At 37.5% G+C, this 21,163-nt stretch overlaps 1 protein-coding gene across 11 annotated transcripts in view; it reads right to left on the bottom strand.

Moving 5' to 3' along the window:
• The window catches only part of MAST4 (microtubule associated serine/threonine kinase family member 4), a 610,376-nt gene that overhangs the window by 269,604 nt on the left and 319,609 nt on the right, over positions 1 to 21,163 (bottom strand). For 7 of the 11 annotated variants that reach the window (XM_070476769.1, XM_070476765.1, XM_070476767.1 and 4 more), the window contains one exon: positions 8,176 to 8,211. The exons of the other annotated variants lie outside the window; for them this stretch is intronic. In XM_070476769.1, coding sequence (XP_070332870.1) covers positions 8,176 to 8,211 — 36 coding nt within the window. The remainder of the gene's footprint in view (positions 1 to 8,175; positions 8,212 to 21,163) is intronic. 11 annotated transcript variants of the gene reach the window in all.

The following is a 21,163-nucleotide window of genomic DNA, read 5'->3' as shown; positions in this document are numbered from 1 at the left end:
AGGAGAGTGGAAAAAGTTGGCTTAAAACTCAACATTCAGAAAACTAAGATCATGGCATTCAGTCCCATCACTTCATGGCAAATAGATGGGAAACAATGGAAACAGTGACAGACTTTATTTTCTTGGGCTCCAAAATCACTGCAGGTGGTGACTGCAGCCGTTAAATTAAAAGATGCTTGCTCCTTGGAAGAAAAGCTATGACCAACACAAACAACATATTAAAAAACAGACATTACTTTGCCAAAAAAGGTCCATCTAGTCAAAGCTATGGTTTTTCCAGTAGTCATGTATGGATGTGAGAGTTGGACTATAAAGAAAGCTGAGCACTGAAGAATTGATGCTTTTAAACTGTGGTGTTGGACAAAACTCTTGAAAGTCCCTTGGACTACAAGGAGATCCAACCTGTCAATCCTAAAGGAAATCAATCCTGAATATTCATTGGAAGGATTGATCGCTGAAGCTGAAATTCCAATACTTTGGCCACCTGATGCAAAGAATCGACTCCTTGGAAAAGACCCTAATGCTGGGAAAGATTGAAGGCAGGAGGAGAAGGGGATGACAGAGGATGAGATGGTTGGATGGCATCACCGACACAATGGACATGAGTTTGAGTAGGCTCCAGGAGTTGGTGATGGACAGGGAAGCCTGGCCTGCTCAAGTCCATGGAGTCTCAAAGAGTCAGACATGACTGAGCGACTGAACCTAACTGAAGACAGTACCAAACACATGAAGGAAATTTAAACAAGAAAAAGAGAGTAGTATTGAATTAGAACAGTGTTACTGCCCTAATTTACTGTGATCATTTGTGATCATTTGTAGGCAACCCTTACAAGTCTTAAATTGATAACTAATGTGAGCAAAATATTTACCTTGATTCAGTTTTAATTTTGAGTTGTAAGATTTTTTTCATCTTTTAAAAGTACAATGCCACATAACTTGTTGTTTTTACTTCAGATTGATCTAGATTAAGAACACCTATGAATTAAGGAGGGTTCTGGCCCTAAGGAACATTGCTTTGAACATAATACCTGAAATATTTTTGGAGGTACATCATTGTTTTCTGGTCAACACCATAATATCACCTGCTTTGTATCTTCATGTAAGGCAGAGACGCTGAATATAACCAGAATTGATTAATTTAAATCAATATATGTGACTACTTGTACCCAAGGTTGCAGTTTTGGGGGCATTTCTTTCCTTACTCTTTAGGTTCTGTGAGCACTAGTTTAGTTATTCTAGTGCTTATATCTTTCTAGTCTCTCTCTTCATGTCCTCTAAATCACTGTTTTGGGGTTTTTTGGGGGGGCTCTGATGGCACATTGTAGCAGCTAGAGTTCTCCTAGCTTCAAACACAAACAACTCTGTTTCCTGCCCATGGACTCTACTCAACACCCAGTCACAAATGATTGTGTATATTGGTTCTACAAAGAAAGATAGGTTCTCCGTCCTAATTTAAGAATTCTGTCTTTCAGAGTCTAAGCTTAGGTAGCCCTGGAGCAAATTAAAGTCTCAAATACTTGGTGTATTATAAAAGAAACATTCCTTTATTATTAATCTTATGATATGCTTGTTCATTGCTTATTTTACTGTGATTTTAAGATCCTGTGATAGTCTACATACACTTAAAAATAAGTTTATAATTAACAGTAAAGAATTTACAGACATGTGTAATTATATTTAAAATTTATTCATTTCTAAAAATTTGAAGTATAGTTTATTTATTAATTTTGTTTATCTTCTCAAAGAACCAGATTTTTTTAAAAAAAATCTTTACTATTATTTCTTTTATTTCTTTTTCATTTACTTCTGCTTGGATCTTTATGATTTGTTTCCTTCTACTCATTTTGGGGTTTTTTTTGTTCTTCTTTTTCCATTTTAGGTGTAAAGTTAGGTTGTCTATTCAATGTTTTTCTTGTTTCTTGAGGTAGGATTGTATTGCTATAAACTTCCCTCTTAGAACTGCTTTTGCTGTATTCTACAGGTTTTGAGTTGTGTTTTCACTGTCATTTATTTCTAGAAATTTTTTTAATTTCTTCAGTAACCTATTGTTTACTTAGAAACTTGTTGTTTAATCTCCATGTGTTTGTCTTTCTTACAGTTTTTTTCTGGTAATTGACATCTAGTCTCATAGCCTTGTGGTCGGAGAAGATTCTTGATACAATTTCAATTTTCTTAAATTTTCTGAGGTTTGGTTTGTGATCCAAGATGTGGTCTATCCTGGAGAATGTTCCATGTGTACTTGAGAAGAAAGTGTATTCTTCTGCATTTGGATGGAATGTACTGAAGATATCAATGAGATTCATCTCATCTAATGTATCATTTAAGACTTGTGTTTCCTTATTAATTTTCTGTTCTGATGATTTGTCCATTGGTGTGAGTGGGGTGTTAAAGTCTTCTATTATTTGTTACTGTCAATTTCTGCTTTTATGTGTGTTAGTGTTTGTCTTATGTAAGAGGTGCTCCTATGTTGCGTGCATAGATATTTACAATTGTTAGGTCTTCCTCCTGGATTGATCCCTTGATCATTATGCAGTGTCCTTCCTTATCTCTTGTAATCTTCTTTATTTTAAGGTCTATTTTGCCTGATATGAGGATTGCTACTCCAGCTTCCTTTTGCTTCCCATCTGCATGGAATATATTTTTCCATCTTCTCAGTTTCAGTCTACATGTGTCTTTAGGTCTGAAGTGGGTTTCTTTTAGACAGTATATATATGGGTTTTGTTTTTGTATCCATTCAAGCAATCTGTGTCTTTTGGTTGGAGCATTTAATCCACTTACATTTAAAGTAATATTTAATATATATGTTCCCATTGCCATTTTCTTAATTGTTAGAGGTTGATTTTGTACATCTTTTCTCTTCTCTTGTATTCCTTGACCATATAAGTTCCTTTAGCATTTGTTGTAAAGCTGGTTTGGTAGTACTGAATTGTCTTAACTTTTGTGTTCCTGACAAGCTTTTTATTTCTCCATCAATTTTGAATGAGATCCTTGCCGAGTACAGTAATCTTTGTTGTAGAATTTTCCCTTTTAGCATTTTAAATATATCCTCCATTCCCTCTGGCCTGCAGAGTTTCTGCTGAAAGATCAGCTGTTAAGCGTATGGGGTTTCCCTTGTATGTTACTTGCTGCTTCTCCCTTGCTGCTTTTAATATTCTTTCTTTGTGCTTAGTCTTTGTTAGTTTGATTAGTATGTGCCTTGGAGTGTTTCTCCTTGGGTTTATCATGTATGGGACTGTTTGTGCCTCTTGGACTTGTTTGACTATTTCCTTTTCCATGTTGGGGAAATTTTCAACTATAATCTCTTCAAAAATTTTCTCATACCCTTTCTTTTTCTCTTCTTCTGCGACCCCAATAATTCAAATGTTGGTGCATTTGATATTGTCCCAGAGGTCTCTGAGACTATGCTCAGTTCTTTTCATTCTTTTTACTTTATTCTGCTCTTCAGAAGTGGTTTCCAACATTTTACCTTCCAGCTTATTGATTCATTCTTTTGCTTCAGATATTCTGCTATTGATTTCTTCTAGAGTATTTTTAATTTCAGTAATTGTGTTGTCTCTATGTGTTTATTCATTAATTTTTCTAGGTCTTTGTTAATTAATTGATTCTTGCATTTTCTCCATTTTGTTTTCAAGGTTTTTGATCATCTTTACTATCATTATTCTGAATTCTTTTTCAGGTAGTTTGCCTATTTCCTCTTCATTTATTTGGACTTCTGTATTTCTAGTTTGCTCCTTCATTTGTGCAGTATTTCTCTGCCTTTTCATTATTTTATTAACTTACTGTGTTTGAGGTCTCCTTTTCCCAGGCTTCAAGGTTGAATTCTTTCTTCCTTTTTGTTTCTGCCCTCCTAAGGCTGGTCCAGTGGTCTGTGTAAGCTTCATACAGGGTGAGATTTGTGCTGAGTTTTTGTTTGCTTGTTTGTTTTTCCTCTGATGGGCAGGGCTGAGTGAGGTGGTAATCCTGTCTGCTGATGACTGGGTTTGTATTTTTGTTTGTTGTTTAGATGAGGTATCCTGCACAAGGTGCTACTGGTGGTTGGGCGATGCCAGGTCTTGTATTCGAGTTGTTTCCTTGGTGTGAGTTCTCACTACTTGATACTCCCTACAGTTAGTTCTCTGGGTCTAGGGTCTTGGAGTCACTGCTCCCACTCCAAAGGTTCAAGGCTTGATCTCTGGTCTCTCAGTCCCCTTCCTGGATGAACGCACCATGTCACTGCTGGACTGTTAACTTGTAAGACATGATATGGAACACACAAGCCACATCGACACCCTGGAAGTCGTTCTCTACATCAGAGAGACAGCGGATGTCTCCTGGTATAAACCGGATGCCTTCTGGAATGGTCTGAGCAGGGTGGCTGATGTCAAACAGAATCACAAGGACTCCCTTCTGGTCCAGAGCACAGCCAAGGCTCCTCCCATAATGAGGATTGATTCCTTCGGAGATTTGTGGGAATCCATATGTGGCAGTCAAAGATAACTGGACAGTGGCAGAGGATGATGACGCCGGGACTGCTCAAGGTGGGGCGACCCAGGCCCCTCCTGTGAAGTAAGGTTTATTTATGATACACTGTTAGTTTCAGGTGTATAGTAGTACAGTGATTCAGTATCACACATATACATGTATATGTGTATTACATATATGTAAATTCTTTTTCAGATTCTTTTCCATTATAGCTTGCTATAAGATATCAAATACAGTTCCCTGTGCTATATAGTAACTCTCTGTTAATTTATAAATTGTAGTGTATATCTGTTAATCTCATACTCCTACTTTATCCCTCCCCTCTTCCCCTTTGTAATCATAATTTTGTTTTCTATGTCTATGAGTCTATTTCTCTTTTTTAAATAAGCTCATTTGTATTATTGTTTAGATTCCACATAAAAGTGATATCATATTTGATAACAGAAATATCTTTTTATATTTATGGTTATCATCTTTGTCTGTTTTGATGATGATTAAAACTCAAGTGCTATAAAGAAGGCTCAAAGTGAAAGGGAAAGTCGCTCAGTTTTGTCTGACTTTTTGTGACTAGGCCAGAATATTGGAGTGGGTAGCCTTTCCCTTTTCCAGGTGATCTTCCTAACCCAGGGATCAAACCCAGGTCTCTTGTATTGCCAGCTGATTCTTTACCAGCTGAGCCACAAGGGAAGCCCAAGAATATTGGAGTAGGTAGCCTATCCCTTCTCCAGCAGATCTTCCCGACACAGGAATTGAACTAGGGTCTCCTGCATTGCAGGTAGTAAGGAAGACTGAGCACTGAAGAACTGATGCTCTCAAATCGTGGTACTGGAGAAGACTCTTCAGAGTCCCTTGGATGGCAAGGAGATCAAAACATTCAATCCTAAAGGAAATCAACCCTGAATATTCATTGGAAGGACTGGTGCGAAGGACTGGCCACCTGATGCAAAGAACTGACTCATTGGAAAAGACCCTGATGCTGGAAAAGATTGAGCACAGGAGGAGAAGGGGATGACAGAGGATGAGATGGTTGAATGGCATCACTGACTCAATGGACATGAGTCTGAGCAACCTCTGGGAGATAGTGAAGGACAGGGAAGTGTGGCTTGCTGCAGTCCATGGGGTCGCAGAGAGTCAGACATGACTTAGCAATTATACAACAAGAACAACAAAACCTAAGTGCAGGAAACACAGTTTGAGCTGGTTAAAATACAGCTTATTAGGAAATATGAGAAATGTGATATGCCTTTAATGTAGTACAGTTTATATCATTTGTCAACCTTTGATAAAACATGACTGCTCTCGGCTCTCAGTAGGCTCAGCTTGTTCAAAGGCTTAAAATTACCATTTGCTCTGTCACCTAAATTTCCACTGTTGGCCAGCATAAGTTACTTCAGTTGGGTTAATCTCCTTATAGCTCCACACACTACTGAAAGCATTCCTGCTCTTTGGTTAAAAAAAAAAAAAAACTGTTCTGAAACCAACAAAGTGTTCCCTTATCCCAGCTGTAGCAACCACATATGTTTCAGAATCAGAATAGTGGAAAGTAGTTTTAGCGATAAAACTGGGGTCCGTGGGGTGCCTACTAGCTGATTTCATATGAGTAGTGGGTGGAAGCCAGGCAGTGATTATTAATTACCTAGTTTAGAACAGAGCAGTAAAATTATATTTGACTTTGACCTAATAAAATTATAAATTCATATAGAAAGTTCAAAGTGAACTCTTAATTTTACTAAGTCCTTTTGTGGTTTTCATATAAACAATTTAAATTAGTTCCTACTTCTAAATTATCATCTTTAATATTTATACACATGTAAATAATTGCCATACCTATCTATTTATTTGAACTATATTTTCAGTGAAAGTACTAAAACTATCATTTTTAAAAACACAATTATAATTTGTCAAGTAGTTATATCACTCAATAATAATCACAATGTGTTACTTCACCATTTCCTTTTTTGGCTATAGAAGAAACTAATGGTTTTTTCCTAATTAACCAAATAAAAATGGGCAGGGACCAACATTAGGACTTTTCTTCACTTTCATAAGCGAAATACAGATCTCATGTGTATCTGCATATGTGTTCAATTTGTAAGAAAATGTAACCATTATTTTAAATCACAGGCAGCTTTAGATTTTCAGATGCTTTCAGAGAAATGCAGAAGTATTTATTACCTTAATACTATAACTAAAGTTTCCAAAAAAACTATCAAGAATTTCAGTGAACAAAATTAATATCACATTAGTAAAAACTTAATGTAAGAATTGTCAAAAACATAAAATATTAAAAACAACTTTACCTCAAACTTCAAATGTGATAACTTCTTAAGTCAACATTGTTTAACTTTTAGAAAAACCAAAGCAAAAAGACTGAAAACCCATAGTTTATCATAACAGCTATAGGTCTTTGTCATATTATCAAATTTACACAGCCCTCAACCAATCCAGGTACAGGTATAACTTCTAGTTCATTATATAAATAGAAATACAAATTATTTACAAGGTCACTTTAGCTTTATTATAATCTGATTTTTAGACAGATTAAAACATATCATGCCTGCATCCCCATTTTTGCACCTTAGGATAATTATACAATTATCACAGGAACAAAGTCACATTTAGAGAAATAAAACTCACAGAAAATCCTTTAAGTTATCAGTAAATATTTTCCAATTAGTAACATCAAGTAAAGAGATTCCCAAACTGCAAAGTAATTTTGCAGTTTTATTTATCATATATTACTATATTAAATTTTAAAACTTAAAGGTGGGGAATTTTATCTTAAATGTTTTAAATATAAAATTCCCCACCTTTAAGTTTTAAAATTTAATATAGCTAGATCAATATGAAACAAAAAATAAATGGCTAAAAGCAACCATGAAAAGTATGAAAACAGACCAGTCAGGGAGAACTTACCAGACATCACAACTCACTAGAAGGCCACTGTATTCAAAACAAAATGGTGTTGGCACAGAAGCAGACAGACAGGGATCAGAATGAAGAGGCCAGAGATACAAAGGTATGTGGCATCTTTATATGTGACAAAGGTAACATTTCCATCCCATGAAAAATAAAGTTTCTTATAGTAATGATATTGGGGAGAAAAAAGAAAGATAGCATCCTACTTCATATCATGTATAAAATGTAAAACTGGAGTAAGATTTGAATGTTTTTAAAAATAGGGAAGAATATTTATAAGGATGTCTGTATGACCATGGGGTGGACAATGCCATCTTGAGTAAAACAGATAACTCAGAAGCAATAAAGAAAATGATAGATATGTTGGATTAAATAATAACTAATAATTTTCTTTTAGTAAAAGACATCATACACATAGGCAAGAATCAAAAAGCTATATTTGCACATATATAACACTGGTATAACACTGGATTAACATTTCTAAAACAATACATAGCTCCCAGAAATTGTGACAGAAAAACACTAGAAAAATGGGTAGTGGAAATGAATAGGAAATGAAGAAAAGAGAAATTCAAATGGATAATAAACATATGAAAATATATTCTACATCAGTGACTGTCAGTGAAGAAATGTAAATTAATACTCAGAGGTTTAAGACTGGCAAGAATGAAAAGAAACAGTGGCATCCAGTGCTGGTGAAATGTGGAAAATGGGCATTCTTATGTGCAAATGTGATTTGCTATTTCTTTGGGGAAAGAATGTAGAAATATCTATTAAAATTAAAAATACACATACCGTTTGACCAAGCAATTCCACTTCTGAGAATCTATCCTATAGGGGAAAAAAAAGGACCAGTACGTAAGGATACAGGCACAATGATATTTATTGCAGTATTGTTTGTTGTGGGGTGCAGGAAGATGGGCGAGTGGAAATAACATTAATGTCCATTAGTGAGGAAATGTTTAATGAAATGTGTAATATCCATAATATAGAATATTAAATATTATTCACAACAATGGGATAAAGCTGTAGAGTGTGACTTGGTAAGGTGAGAAAAACAAATTGAAAAGCTATAATTCCACTATGACAGTAGCAACAAACACACAAAACGATGGCCATGCAGGCACCCCCGTGGACAGGGAACAAGGACGGAGGAACACAGACCAGACGGACAAGGGCCACCCCGGGCTAGGAGTGGAAACAAGGACTGAGAGGAATGGGGATTATTTCCTTCCTCCTAGTGTATCTCTCTGCTGCTTCACTGGTTACTATGAGCCGTATGTTTGCTCTAGAACTTTCAAAAATATATTTAAGAAAAAATGTTAACTTTTTAGTGGTGGTAGAGCAGAAGTATTTCCAGACATTCACCTGCAGTAAAATAGCAGCAATTCAACAAATATTCCCTTCTCTGCTTATGCCAGACACAGCAGTGTTCATTTCTTATTGCTTGCCCAATATCCATTCCATCTCTCTCCCATAAGTGTATCTGCCACGTGATTTGGATGGAGTTGACGCCACTCTACTTGACAGGACTCCTGAGTGGTCTTAGCCAGTTTGGCCTGCCAAAAATACAGTTTGGAGCCACTAATACAATTTTAAATTTTCTAGTAGTCACATTAAAAACAAATGTAAAAGAAACAAGTGAAGGCCATTTTAATAATGGTTTTGTATTCCAACCCAACATACCCCAAAATATTACCCTTTCACCACACAATTAGTACATAAATTATTAAATATTTCACTTTTTTTTTTCACATCTCAATTTGGACTAGTTACATTTCAAGAGCTCAACAGCCACCTGTGGCCAGTGGTTACCATACTGAACAGTCTAAGTTAATGAGGGTAATGCTATAAATATTGTCATATTCAAGGATGGATACATAATTTAAGATGGCCCAATCAAAGAGAAACCCATAATGGCAGGAGAAGAAAAATCCACTTCTGGTGAGGACAGATAAGAAAAAACAAACCGTGAAAACTGTTGGCAGTCATCTACGAGCTAGGAAGGAGGCATGCCCTGGGATGAAGGAGAAACTGGGTCCCTGGGTCAACAGTGAAACTCTTGGTTAACTCTTGCCAGAAGCCAGGACTTTTTAGTTACATTAGCTGGGAAATTTCCTTTATTTTTTTCAGCCATTTTCAGTTAGGTTTTCTCGTATTACTTGCAATCAAAAATATCCCAATTGATAAACTCATCTGTGGACAATGCCATGTCTAAACAAATACTTTCTTCTTAAGTCAATTAACTCAAATGTTCAACATTTCTTCACTTGTAGTTAAGGCATGCTTTGTTAAACTATCCTTATTTGATAACACTTTCAGACATCTTCCAAAAACACTCACAAAAAAGATTTCCAGAGACTAATTTCTGAGCAAGCATGGTCACCACATGAGAGTATTTCTCCTCAAGACAATATAGACAGTAGGCATCAGAGCAATCAAGCCCTTCATTCTCGCTTCACCCTCTTTCTGGCCCTTCCTCTCTAGACCAGTGGTCCCCACCTCTAGCACGAGGAACATGCTGGGTCGACAAGTCTTTGTTGAGGCGGGTGTTTTCCCATACACTGCAGAATGTTTAGCAACAACTCTGTCCTCTCTATAGCCACTAAAGGAGAGGAGAAATCCACCTCCCAGTAACTGTGACAATCAGAAATCTCTCCAGACACTGTCACATGTCCCCAAGGGGACAATATCACCTCTGGTTGAGGACCACTGTTCTAGACCAATAGTCCTAATGTGCAGCTGACCTGCATTGCTCTACGACAAACGCCTCCCCTCTCTAAGCGTTTTCTGGATCCCACTCTTTCCAGGCCTTGTGGCCCTCTCCCAGACCAGACATGGACATGGGAACGCTGTCTGGTCATGCTCTCCCTCTCCCATTCCCTGCCTACGCTGAGCCTGAGCTCTCCGCTGCAGCTCTTCGTTCCAGAAGAAAGGCACCTAGTCCTCTCTGACCTCAGCTTGAAATCATTACCTGAGCTGCTCTCTGAACCACCCACCCAACCATTTCTCTTGAGCTTCTCTGAGGGGATGTTTGCTTATCTGTGGTCACTTATTCCACAACTCAGCCTCCCACAGTTGGGTTACCCATCTCCTCCATCAGTATATCATGGGTGACAGTTCCATCACAGTCTCTCCACATTGCATTGACTAACACACTGCTCTCCCTAATCTATCCTTAAGACTTATAACGACTGGAAATTTTTTCATAGCTTCTAAATTGCTCTAAAGATTTAATGTATTTCAATAAAAATCTCACCTGGCTTCTGGGGGCAGAAAATGATAAGCTGATTCCAAAACTAAAGAATTTAGAATGGTCCAAACAATTTTGAAAATAAAAAACATAGCTGGATGACTAACGCTATCTGATATCTGAACTTACTATACAGCTACAACAATCCAATCAGTGCAGACACTGATATAAGGCAAACAAGACATGAAACAGAATAGAAAGTCTGTAGATAGACACCCATATACGGACAACCAATTTTCAACCAAACTGCAAAGAAATTCAGTGGAGAGGGGACAGAGAATGGTCTGTTTAACAAATGGTGCTGGAACAGTTAGACACCTGTATGCAAGAACTTAAAACTTCAATCCATACTTCACCCACACACAAAAATTATCTCAAAATGGATCATAGACATAAACATCTAAAATTTTAAATCTAAAATTATAAATTTTATGGAAAAAGAGGAGAAAACTTTTGTGAACTTGAAACAGGCAAAGATGGCTTAGATGCAACACCAAAACCATAACCACTTAAAGAACAAACTGATAAATTTGACTTCATGAAAACTAAAAAATTTTGCTCTTTAATAGATGCTGTAAAGCAACTGAAACCAGGAGAAAATCTACCAATCATGTATAGCACCTTTATTTATAGTGGCCCAAAACTATACGTGACCCAAATGTCTATCAGCAAGTGGATGGATAATCAAACTATGCTGTACCCACCAACAGGATATTACTTAGAAATAAAAAGCAATGGACTATTAACGTACACTGCAAAGGAACTGAATCACAAAATAATTACATGGAGTGAAAGAAACCAGACAAAAAAAGAGTAAAAACAGTTTTGCTCCATTTATTTAAAAAGTTTAGGAAATGCATACGAATCTTTAGGAATGGAAAATATTAGCAACCGTCTGATTAGGCATGTTGGGGGAGGGGGAGGGAGCAATTACAAACCTGTAAGAGGAAACTGCTAGAGGAGATGGATATTTCATTACCTTGACTGTGGAGCTGGTTTCACAGGAGTGTCTGTATATATGTGTGCATGTCAATTTATGAGATTGTGTACTTTAAGTATAATTTATGATATGTCAATTATGGGTTAATGAAGCTTTGTTTTTAAGGGGAGGGGGAAGCACTGTTAGCTGTTAGGGAAATATTAACCCACAATTATGGGTCAATGAAGCCTTTTTTTTTTTTCAGGGGAGGGGGAAGCATGCTACATACTGTGAGCATGGGGTTATGCCGCTCTTGTTGTTGCTTAGACACTAAGTCATGTCTGACTCTCTTGTAACCTCGTGGACTGTAGTCTGCCGGGCTCATTCTGTCCATGGGAATGCCCAGGCAAGTATACTGGAGTGGGTTGCCATTTCCTTCTCCAGGGGATCATTCTGATTCAGGGATCAAACCCATGTCTCTTCCTTGGCAACTGATTCTTCACCACTGAGCCACCAGGGAAGCCCAAATTGCTTCATGCTACATGGGATTTCATGAGAGGAAGTGGTTCTGTCTCATTGTGTTGTTTTAAATTCTGCTGTGGTTTAATACAATTATAATTTACAATTCCTAGTACTTAACATAAAACAGCCGAGGTGATGTTAAACAGTAAATAAAAGGTCCATGGATGAAAAGAAACTGCACAGAGACTTGAGGAGTAACAATCTAAACTATGTTTGCTTTAATTCCCCTTTTAAGTATTTTCCCAGATCTCCACCATCATCACCACCCCCTGCTACGGTCTTAAGGATGTGGTCTAACAAACATCTTCCAGCTTAAAAAAAAAAAAAAAAAGTGGGATAGAGCTAAGTGACTTGAATTCTCAAAGATAAAAATTAAGTAACATGCTTTTTGATGACAGTATTTTATCCCTGTGATTCTACCAGAATCAACTTCATTTACATACAAACTGGTAATACCTTAGAATCTCACTAAAAAAACCACCAATGTTCTCTTAAAACATAAAACCATATATTGATCTATTAATTTCATTTCAGTATATGATGTCAAGTGTATTTTCAAAATATACTCCAAAAAAAAAAAAAAATACTCCAGGGCTTCCAAAGGCTTCTTTAATCCACTAGGACTGGTTTTAGCATTTAATTTATCCTAGACCTAAAAACTTTCTGCTTATTCTCCCAGATAATCAATTCTTGATTTGTTAAGATACTAAACACTATGCTTTACAACCTGAAATATCAAACCCCTCGTGAACTCACTCATGTGCCCTGCACAGAGCAGATCCTCTCAGCAAGAGGCCAAGGGGAGCCCAGAAGAGCAGACCATGCCCTCCCCGAGAGCTGATGTCAGCCCAGGGGGACGGTCCACACTGACTCCGCAGTGAACAACACCTGTCCCACAGCAGTGACACAAGGATACAGAGGGTGCCATGAAAACGCTCTCCTCAGTTTTTGAAAAATACCAATAAATGCAAAAGACCTCTTCCTGAGTAAAAGCACATACACCACCACCAGTAACAGTAGAGTCAGCATTGGAAAATCAGGGTTTAGTAAGAGCTAAGCAATCAGGGCTAATGTCACCCCAAGATTAGTCTCACTGATCTGTAGGACGCAGCAGAAATTAAAAATCATTTCTTCCCACACAATAAAAAGCACAATGCCTAGGCCAAATTAATACTTTCTAATAGAGGAAGAATATTTTCACCTAAGCATTTACAAAATAGGCAAATATTTCTTAAAAGATTATAATTCTAGGAAAGAAGCATTTAAAAATCCTTTCCTTCAATACATTAGGCCTATTTAAATTTATTATCATTAGAATTTTTATGCTTTAAAAAAAAAATCAAAATTTACCCTTCTAGACTAGGCACCCATGTCCACATGCCAATAAAATTTACAGAATAAATCTTTCCTCTCATGCAATTGCATTTGCGGAACTCTCTGCATACAATTTCCTTATGGTAGGAATCAAAAGCTACCTGGGTGATGTCAGAAGCAAAGCAGAGCCCAGAAGGCCGCTGGAAAGACAGGTGCACAGGTCCTGGCCTGTTCTGCGGGCATGTCTTAGGTTCCAACACAGAAGCATGGAAAAGTCCTCATCCTTATCCCAGAAGAGATGGCTTTATATAAAAGCATGTTCAAAGACAAGGCCTATGTATTCAGATGAAAGAAATGACCCCCAGAAGGCTCAGAGGTTGAGGCCTTTACTGCAGAAAAGCAGAGAGGGAAATCCTAGGCTATTTCTCACCCAGCCGCTTACGTCTGACAGTCATTTGCCACGAAGAGCCGAAGAGCAGGAAGCCTAATTCCTACGAGTCAGAATGGCAGAGGAAAATGCAGTGATTCTAAAGAGAAATGCTATACGGGCAAATGGATACGACCAATGGTTCCCCACAGAGGGCCGACTTACTACAGCAACGGGGTCAGGAGGACAATACAGAATTCAGCTGCCCCATTCACACAACTCCTTGGATGATGGACCTTTGGGAACTGCCACGCCCCACCAGTGTAGCATCACTAGCCTGAGTTAACTCCGTATCCTGGCAGTGCTGGTGTGTGACTTAACATTTTCCTTCCCGTTGCGGTTTTAGGTGTAAACTCTTCTTTTTAATGGAGTGTAACTGCTTCACCATTCTGTGTTAGGGTCTGCTGTACAACGAAGTGAATCAGCGATATGCACACATATTTAAGAAGAGTTTGAGGCGACACGCTCCACAATGTTCAAAGACACCATGACAAGCACAGTGAAGTCAAGTGTACTCTGCCAAAAATCTGCCTTTGATGTGACCCGCACTGTGGATGAAGACTCTGTAGTTCACATCTTTACAGAACAGAGTGCATCCACACCCTTGCTCATCATCTCTTTCTAACTCAAATGTATTTCCCTAAAGAAGGAAAGGTTGCTTTCCAGTCATGGGTGGGTGGGAACCCTAAATTCTGGCTATGGTCAAGAAGCAACCTCAACACGTAAATCTCATGTCCTCTGAGTTGCTAGTCCCTCAGTTATCAGAACAATGGTATTTAAAAGCAGTTTTCTGTTAAGGTGTCTTCCAGCTCCAAAATACTATGATTAAACTTTTCTGCATGTACATCTATAATATCCCACTTCATTTTCCTCAATATCTGTCTCAAAACACAGTTAGGAGAAGTAACCTGAATACCATGCTGAGAAGGATGGGCAGGTGTCAAGTGATGGATTATTCTAGAAGACAGGCCACCCCCTGAGCACAGGGAGTTCTCTCACAGCTTGATGCTACAGAGCCAGAACATATGTGAGGACTGTCTCCACACACCTAGAAATCTCCTGATATGAGGGGTAGACCATGGAGGGAAACAAGGAAAAAATCTACCCAAGAGTACATGGCCAGCTGCCCTCTCTAATACCCTCTATTGACGGAAGTGTTGGTATACACTGTCACCCTCTAGAAAGTGCTACTCAAATGATCTGGCTTCAAGGGAACTTCTTCAGTTTACTTGGAAGTCCTTTGCTTAACTCGACAGGACAGAAAGAAGTGATGGGAGGGCTGGGGTAGAAGGTTTCATTCCCATGTTATATTTAATGAAACACATAGAGCTTCCTGTGTGTCAGGTACTGTTATGAACATTTTACAAATGTTTATTAACTTAATCCTCAAAACGTTCCAGGATATGTGGATACAGGATACATGCTTTTACAGATGAGGAAATAAAGACACACAGAAATGAAATAACCTTCTGCAGGTCATAGGCTGGTTAAATGGCAGAGGTAGGATTGAATCCAGGCAGTGTGGCTCTGAAATGCCTGCTGAGTAACAGACCCAATAAGGTGGCTTGTAGGAGGAGAGCACAGCCACCCATCTGCCAGTGGGCCATCTTCTTCCGTAAGGCTTGCTAAAAAGGAAAGTGAAGTGAGAGTCGCTCAGTCGTATCCGACTCTTTACAACCCCATGGACTATATATATATAGTCCATGGACTTCTCCAGGCCAGAATACTGGAGTGGATAGTCTTTCCCTTCTCCAGGGGATCTTCCCAACCCAGGGATCAAGCCTAGGTCTCCTGTATTGCAGGAGGATTCTTTATCAGCTGAGCCACAAGGGAAGCCCACGCTGAAAAGAAATGTTCACCAAAAAAGTCTCCAAATTCCTGTCTGATTCAGGCTTGCTAAAAAATCATCCTAGTAAATTTGAAAGAGAACTCACCTTCATGCCTTTGGACACCCAGAAGCTCACTCTGCATGCCGCGTACCCTGTAGCTCCCCTAAGAACAGCCGTTCTCAGCCAAGGGTGGCATTTAAGATTGACCCAGAGAATGGGCTGAAAGGTCACAAGCCCCCCACTCTCCCTTTCTCAGCGCCCAACACACATACACACAGGTTTCGATTTGCACCCCCAAGAGTGTTTAGAAATGTGCACATGTATTTTGATAAACCTCCCTAGATGACCCAACTCTCCCTCCCCTGGAGCAAAGCTAAGGTTTTCCTAATAGTTTTGCAAAGGTGGGAAGATCAATCCTGCATTGTTTCTATCTCCCAAGTCTCGTCTCCCAACCCCCTCACAGAAGATAAATGCAGGCGTGATAAGGGATGCTGCAAATACATACCAAATACCAAACTGGCTATTCGATGAATACATAAATGCAATTGACATTCTTTCACAGTCTGAAATCCTCTCTTTACTCTCAGGATATATTACACCATTCTCTTTTTATATAAACATGCCACTTTAAATGCTAATTCAGATGCAACACTCAATTTTTTCTTCATTTTGTTTCTGGGTTTCTAACATTCAAAATGACACTGGACTTCCAATCGGCTTCAACAATAGTTATTTTGAATTTTTGCCTCCATATTTGTGGGGGTGGGAGGGAAGAAAGTACTAAGAGGAAAATTAAATTCATTTTAAAACTTATCCAAATACTGTTTACATGCCCTTTATTTTGCTTGAATTAAGCCCTTTTCCTCTCAGAAAATCTTGCTTTCACCTTGCTGAAAATCTCATAAATCTAATTCAACTCAGTTGTAAAATCAGGGTGATTCCCTCTCCTTGCATTCTAGAAATAACCTCATTTTACTCAAACTACTTTTCCTAACAGCTCGTCAGGGCAGTATGTTCTGGCTGAAATACAACTGGCCTGAATATAAGTCTTCTTTTTAAAAAATACACAGACCTACATATGCCAATGACATCAACCTGAGTCTATCCAATTATATAGAAGGCCACTTCAAAATAAGGAATTTCAATCTAAGAAATAAAGCAAGTGCCCTAAATAGGAACCTTTAATTTGTGAGCTTTCAAAAACGTGAAAGTGGCCCTGTGTGTCAGCAGTTGTCCTACTGTACTTTTCGAGGTAGTATACTGTAAAAATGTATTCTTTATTTTTGTGTGTTTGTTTTTTCATGTATTATTTGTGTGAAAATTATTATAAACCTATTACAGTATGGTACTATATGGCCACATGTGTTAGTTGGGTACCTAGGCTAATTTTGTTGGACTTAGGAACAAACAAACTTACGAACATGCTCTCAGACTAGAATTCATTCATATGTAGGGGACTTACTGTGTCAATCCAGTGCACCCAGTTCGACCTATCTACTGTGAGACAAGCTGTCTTCTAAGTCCAATAGGCCCAGCTCCATCCAGAAGCTTCCAGTAACTTTCAGAGTCTTTTGCCTCTGTTGTCCTAACCTCTCTAATAACACATTCTCTCTCTGCTGCTCACTCTGGTCTTCTATCTCTAAACATCCTTTCCTGCCCCTGCCCAACAGATACAACATGGGAAAGACATGAAATAAGCTTATCACCTTTTTCATGTACTTTTTAACCTGTTGCAAAATGGTTCTTGACAGCACCTCCCCTATCTAGTTTTGTCCCTCACCAAGCCACCAGAAGCATCCCATTAATGACTCATCTTCTGCTGTGCTAAATGCAGCTCAGAGACACCCTGCCCAAAGAAATGTTCATTTCAGTGAGACCCCTCCAGAGAGAAAACACCTTTAAGATCCAACTGAATGAGTTTCAGTTTTTTCAGATCCAACTGGATGGATGTCTGGCACTATGATAAGTGTGTTTAAGATGCCTGTCTTCTTTGTGGACAGGAAAATGAATTTCCTAGCAGACCTGAAGCTATATTATGCCAGCAGCACCTTGCCCTATTTATTCCATGACCAATCCTACTAGACTTCAGCCATCTCAGAATGACAATGAAAGGAGAGGAGGAATGGAGAAGGGACAAAACTCTATGGAGAGAATAGTGTCGTTGCTAGATCGAGAAATTAAAACTAAGCCAAGAAGACACTTAAGTTGCTTTCAGTAATTTCAATCCTCCCAGCAATTCCTCAGCATGCAGGAAACATACTATTTCCAGGTCTTGTGTGCACAGGAGGAGCTGCTTTCTGCTTTGAGTTTCTACTGCTAGATGTGTGGGGCCAAAAGAACATAAAGCCAAGAAACTAACTCACCAAGTGCCAGTTGCTGTTTCAACAAAAATAAAGTGGTAACTGCAGAGAGCCTGCTCCTCTCTCCAGGGAATTCCATGAAAAAAAGAAGCAGCCCTTTATCCTGTAGGGCTATTTATTTGATCAATTAACAAAACATGATGGGGTCCTTTACAATTAAAGGGGACCATGATTTTGCTCTGAACTACCCATCAGCTCACATCTTGGACTTTTACCCTTTACCCACTTTCCCAGTCTGAAAACAAACACCACACAGGGAGTTTTATCACTCAGCATTGTCGTTTTAGGACTCACGTTCAAAAGACTAGTTAAGGGACCCACCAGACTATTAACCTTTTAATAAATATGGACAGTTTAGATTCGCTGTTTTTGGATATTTTACAACTTAAATGCTGTTAACATCTTGAATCTGGAATTTGCTCTAGTTCAGTCATCCTGTTGGGTGTATAGTATTTCATTGCATGACTATCTCATGATAGGATATATAGCTTTTGATAAACAGCTAAGAGGAAAGGGAGCAGAGAGTATGGCAACTTCTGTTCCAAGGACAAAGAGAAGGAACGATCTAGAAGAATCTGGGGAAATGGCTACTCCTTGTAAGAAGAAGACAACTAGCTAAAATCTACCCTACAGGGAGCCAGAATAGAGAGGGGATTTGGGGTCTTGAAGTCAGTAAAGGGCTGAAAGAACTTCTGGAAAACTGGTCTGGGCTCACTTGGCTATTAAGTAACATCAGGTCTAGAAACAATTTCCCTTAACCTCTCTTTCTGATGACATTTGCACTGTTAAAAACAGAAAAGTCCCAATCATCGTCTTCACAATCTTTTAAAACACATGAGAAACACAGACTTCCAGTTAGTCCTGGAGAAAATGTGAATTACACATTATTGGCAATCTGTATTCCTTTTTTTCTAGACAGAATATAGTTTGCTTTTTTGTCCTTTTCAATTAGTAATAAAAAGAACAGTCTACTTTCTATGTTCTTTTATTTGTAAAAGCTTTAACTTTTATATTATATATACATATATATGCTTTATATCACACACATGTTTTGATCACTTGATTCCAGACAAGCAACATCTATAAGCTTACTTAAAACAATACTAGACTTTTAAAAATCTGATAAATGAATGATGAAAATGCATTTTAAAAATATTATCCTTCCATGCACACAAATTAGAAGTTGCAGATGTAACAAAACAAAGTGCCTTCTTTCAAAAGACAGCTTTTCTGAAGGTACATGCCCTCTGAAAAGTTCAATCACATGCTCAGGTACCACAGACAACATGGAATACATCCCATTGCATAGTTGCTCGCTGTTGACACAGAAAGACAACTCAACAGAAGAGCAGGATGAAATCCTCAATCTTTCTGGGAGAAGTAATAAAAGACTTGAAAGCATTTGTGCAGTAAATTGTACAGTAAATAAACTGCGGAAATGTTAACAGGGTTAATGATCAAGTACCATGATGTGGGCTAGCACCAATACCTAAGAAAAACACACATGTACTTGTCTTCATTAGATTTGTATTGAAAAACTCAGAGTGACATTACATCCCAGAATGTCTATGTCATAAGTCATTAATTCTTTGAGGAACATTTGTATTTAATAGAAAATAAAAAAATAGAATGTTTATTTCTTATTTGCTTTACTTGCAATTGTTAATTTTTTCAAAGTTCACTAAAAACTGGTAGATTTATGTAGATATACATATGATGCTTTATTCACATAATTTGATCAATAGATCAGCTGATTTTTATTAGGAGGGGATTTTTAATTGACTTATATATAATTTTATCTTTCTCTTACTAAGTATTCAAAGCATGTAATCCAAACAAACTAATATCATCATTCTTTTTTTTTTTTCTGTTAAAGATTCCGTCCTCTCCAGTAAAGAAATTTAAATATTTTCCTATGTATTTCTCCCACTAACTGATGGCTATCAGCTAATATAATCAGATTTGAGATTTATACAAGTGCAAAAGGAGATATGGCCTTTCAGTAAGCATGAAGAATCTACTTTGTTAATTAACATTATCATCATAATAATTTATAGGAAACGTACTAACAGAAAAAAAGTACCACTTTTATAAAGGCTAAAAGGAAGATTTGACTAGATTTCTAAAGTTTTTAAATAAAGTATAAAAGACAAGCCTAAGATACTTTACGGGTTAAAAAAAATTATGAGAGAAAGAGATTTTTATCTATAAATATATCTTATGTAGATATTTCTGTTTTTCTAGTTCTTTATTTCTCATTAGGATGGAAAATATCAAAAAGTTTGAACTTCTACCAGTCTAGGCAGAAGAGTCCTGATCATCATACAGAAGAAAGGAGGTTTTTGATTCTAAGGGCATTTCTTATGACAAACTATTAGGCCATCAACCTGTAGCATCCAGAGATATAAGCTGGGAGCCAGGGAAAATTTATTCAGGCATATTCTCCAAGAATAATGATCCAGTGTCCTCCTGGCAACTAAAAAAGTAGAGATCAAAATGGATAGTATTGAAAAGTTCTCAATTGATGAAGTTTTGGTTCCTAGATGCAAAGACTGAAATCTTCAAAACTTAGTCAAAAGAATGAACTCTTTCAACAGTCACTACATACGTTTCTAATTCTCCAAGTTGGGATTTGCATAAACTTATCTTAAATGCTATACTTCTTTTTTTTTAAAGGACACTGCCCCATCCACTAAATTCAACATAAATCGGACACCAAATCCAAATATTTCTAGACCAGCCCTTAAACAGTACTAGTTGAGAGTAAATCGACCTTAGTGTATTATTAAAGACAATTAATTTTATTCCACAACTCATCAATGAAAAAAACTATGATTTGTACAAATATACAATTAGCCTTAAAAAGAAAAGGTTGAAACACATAATAAAGAAATCAAGTCAGTGTTTGCAAATTTGCTATTGTAATATATGAGCATTACAGGAATCAACTCAGTTAAGCTCTAGATCTAGTAGAAAGGTTAGCGGATGCAAAGTCTTCATCAATTCAAAGGCAAAAGTGTATCATTTACTCTGTAAAAAGTCATAGTATAAAGAACAATCATGGAATTCTAGATCGTGTAGAAAAGTACTAATTCTTTAGTCAGATCAATTTAAACTATCTGCAGACCAAATAAGGTTTTTGTTTGATTACATAATAGA

Source organism: Odocoileus virginianus, chromosome 14 (genome assembly GCF_023699985.2).
Source record: "Odocoileus virginianus isolate 20LAN1187 ecotype Illinois chromosome 14, Ovbor_1.2, whole genome shotgun sequence".
Lineage (NCBI taxonomy): Eukaryota > Metazoa > Chordata > Mammalia > Artiodactyla > Cervidae > Odocoileus > Odocoileus virginianus.
The sequence above is the reverse complement of the archived record's forward strand: the minus strand, read 5'-3'. Positions and strand labels throughout refer to the sequence as shown.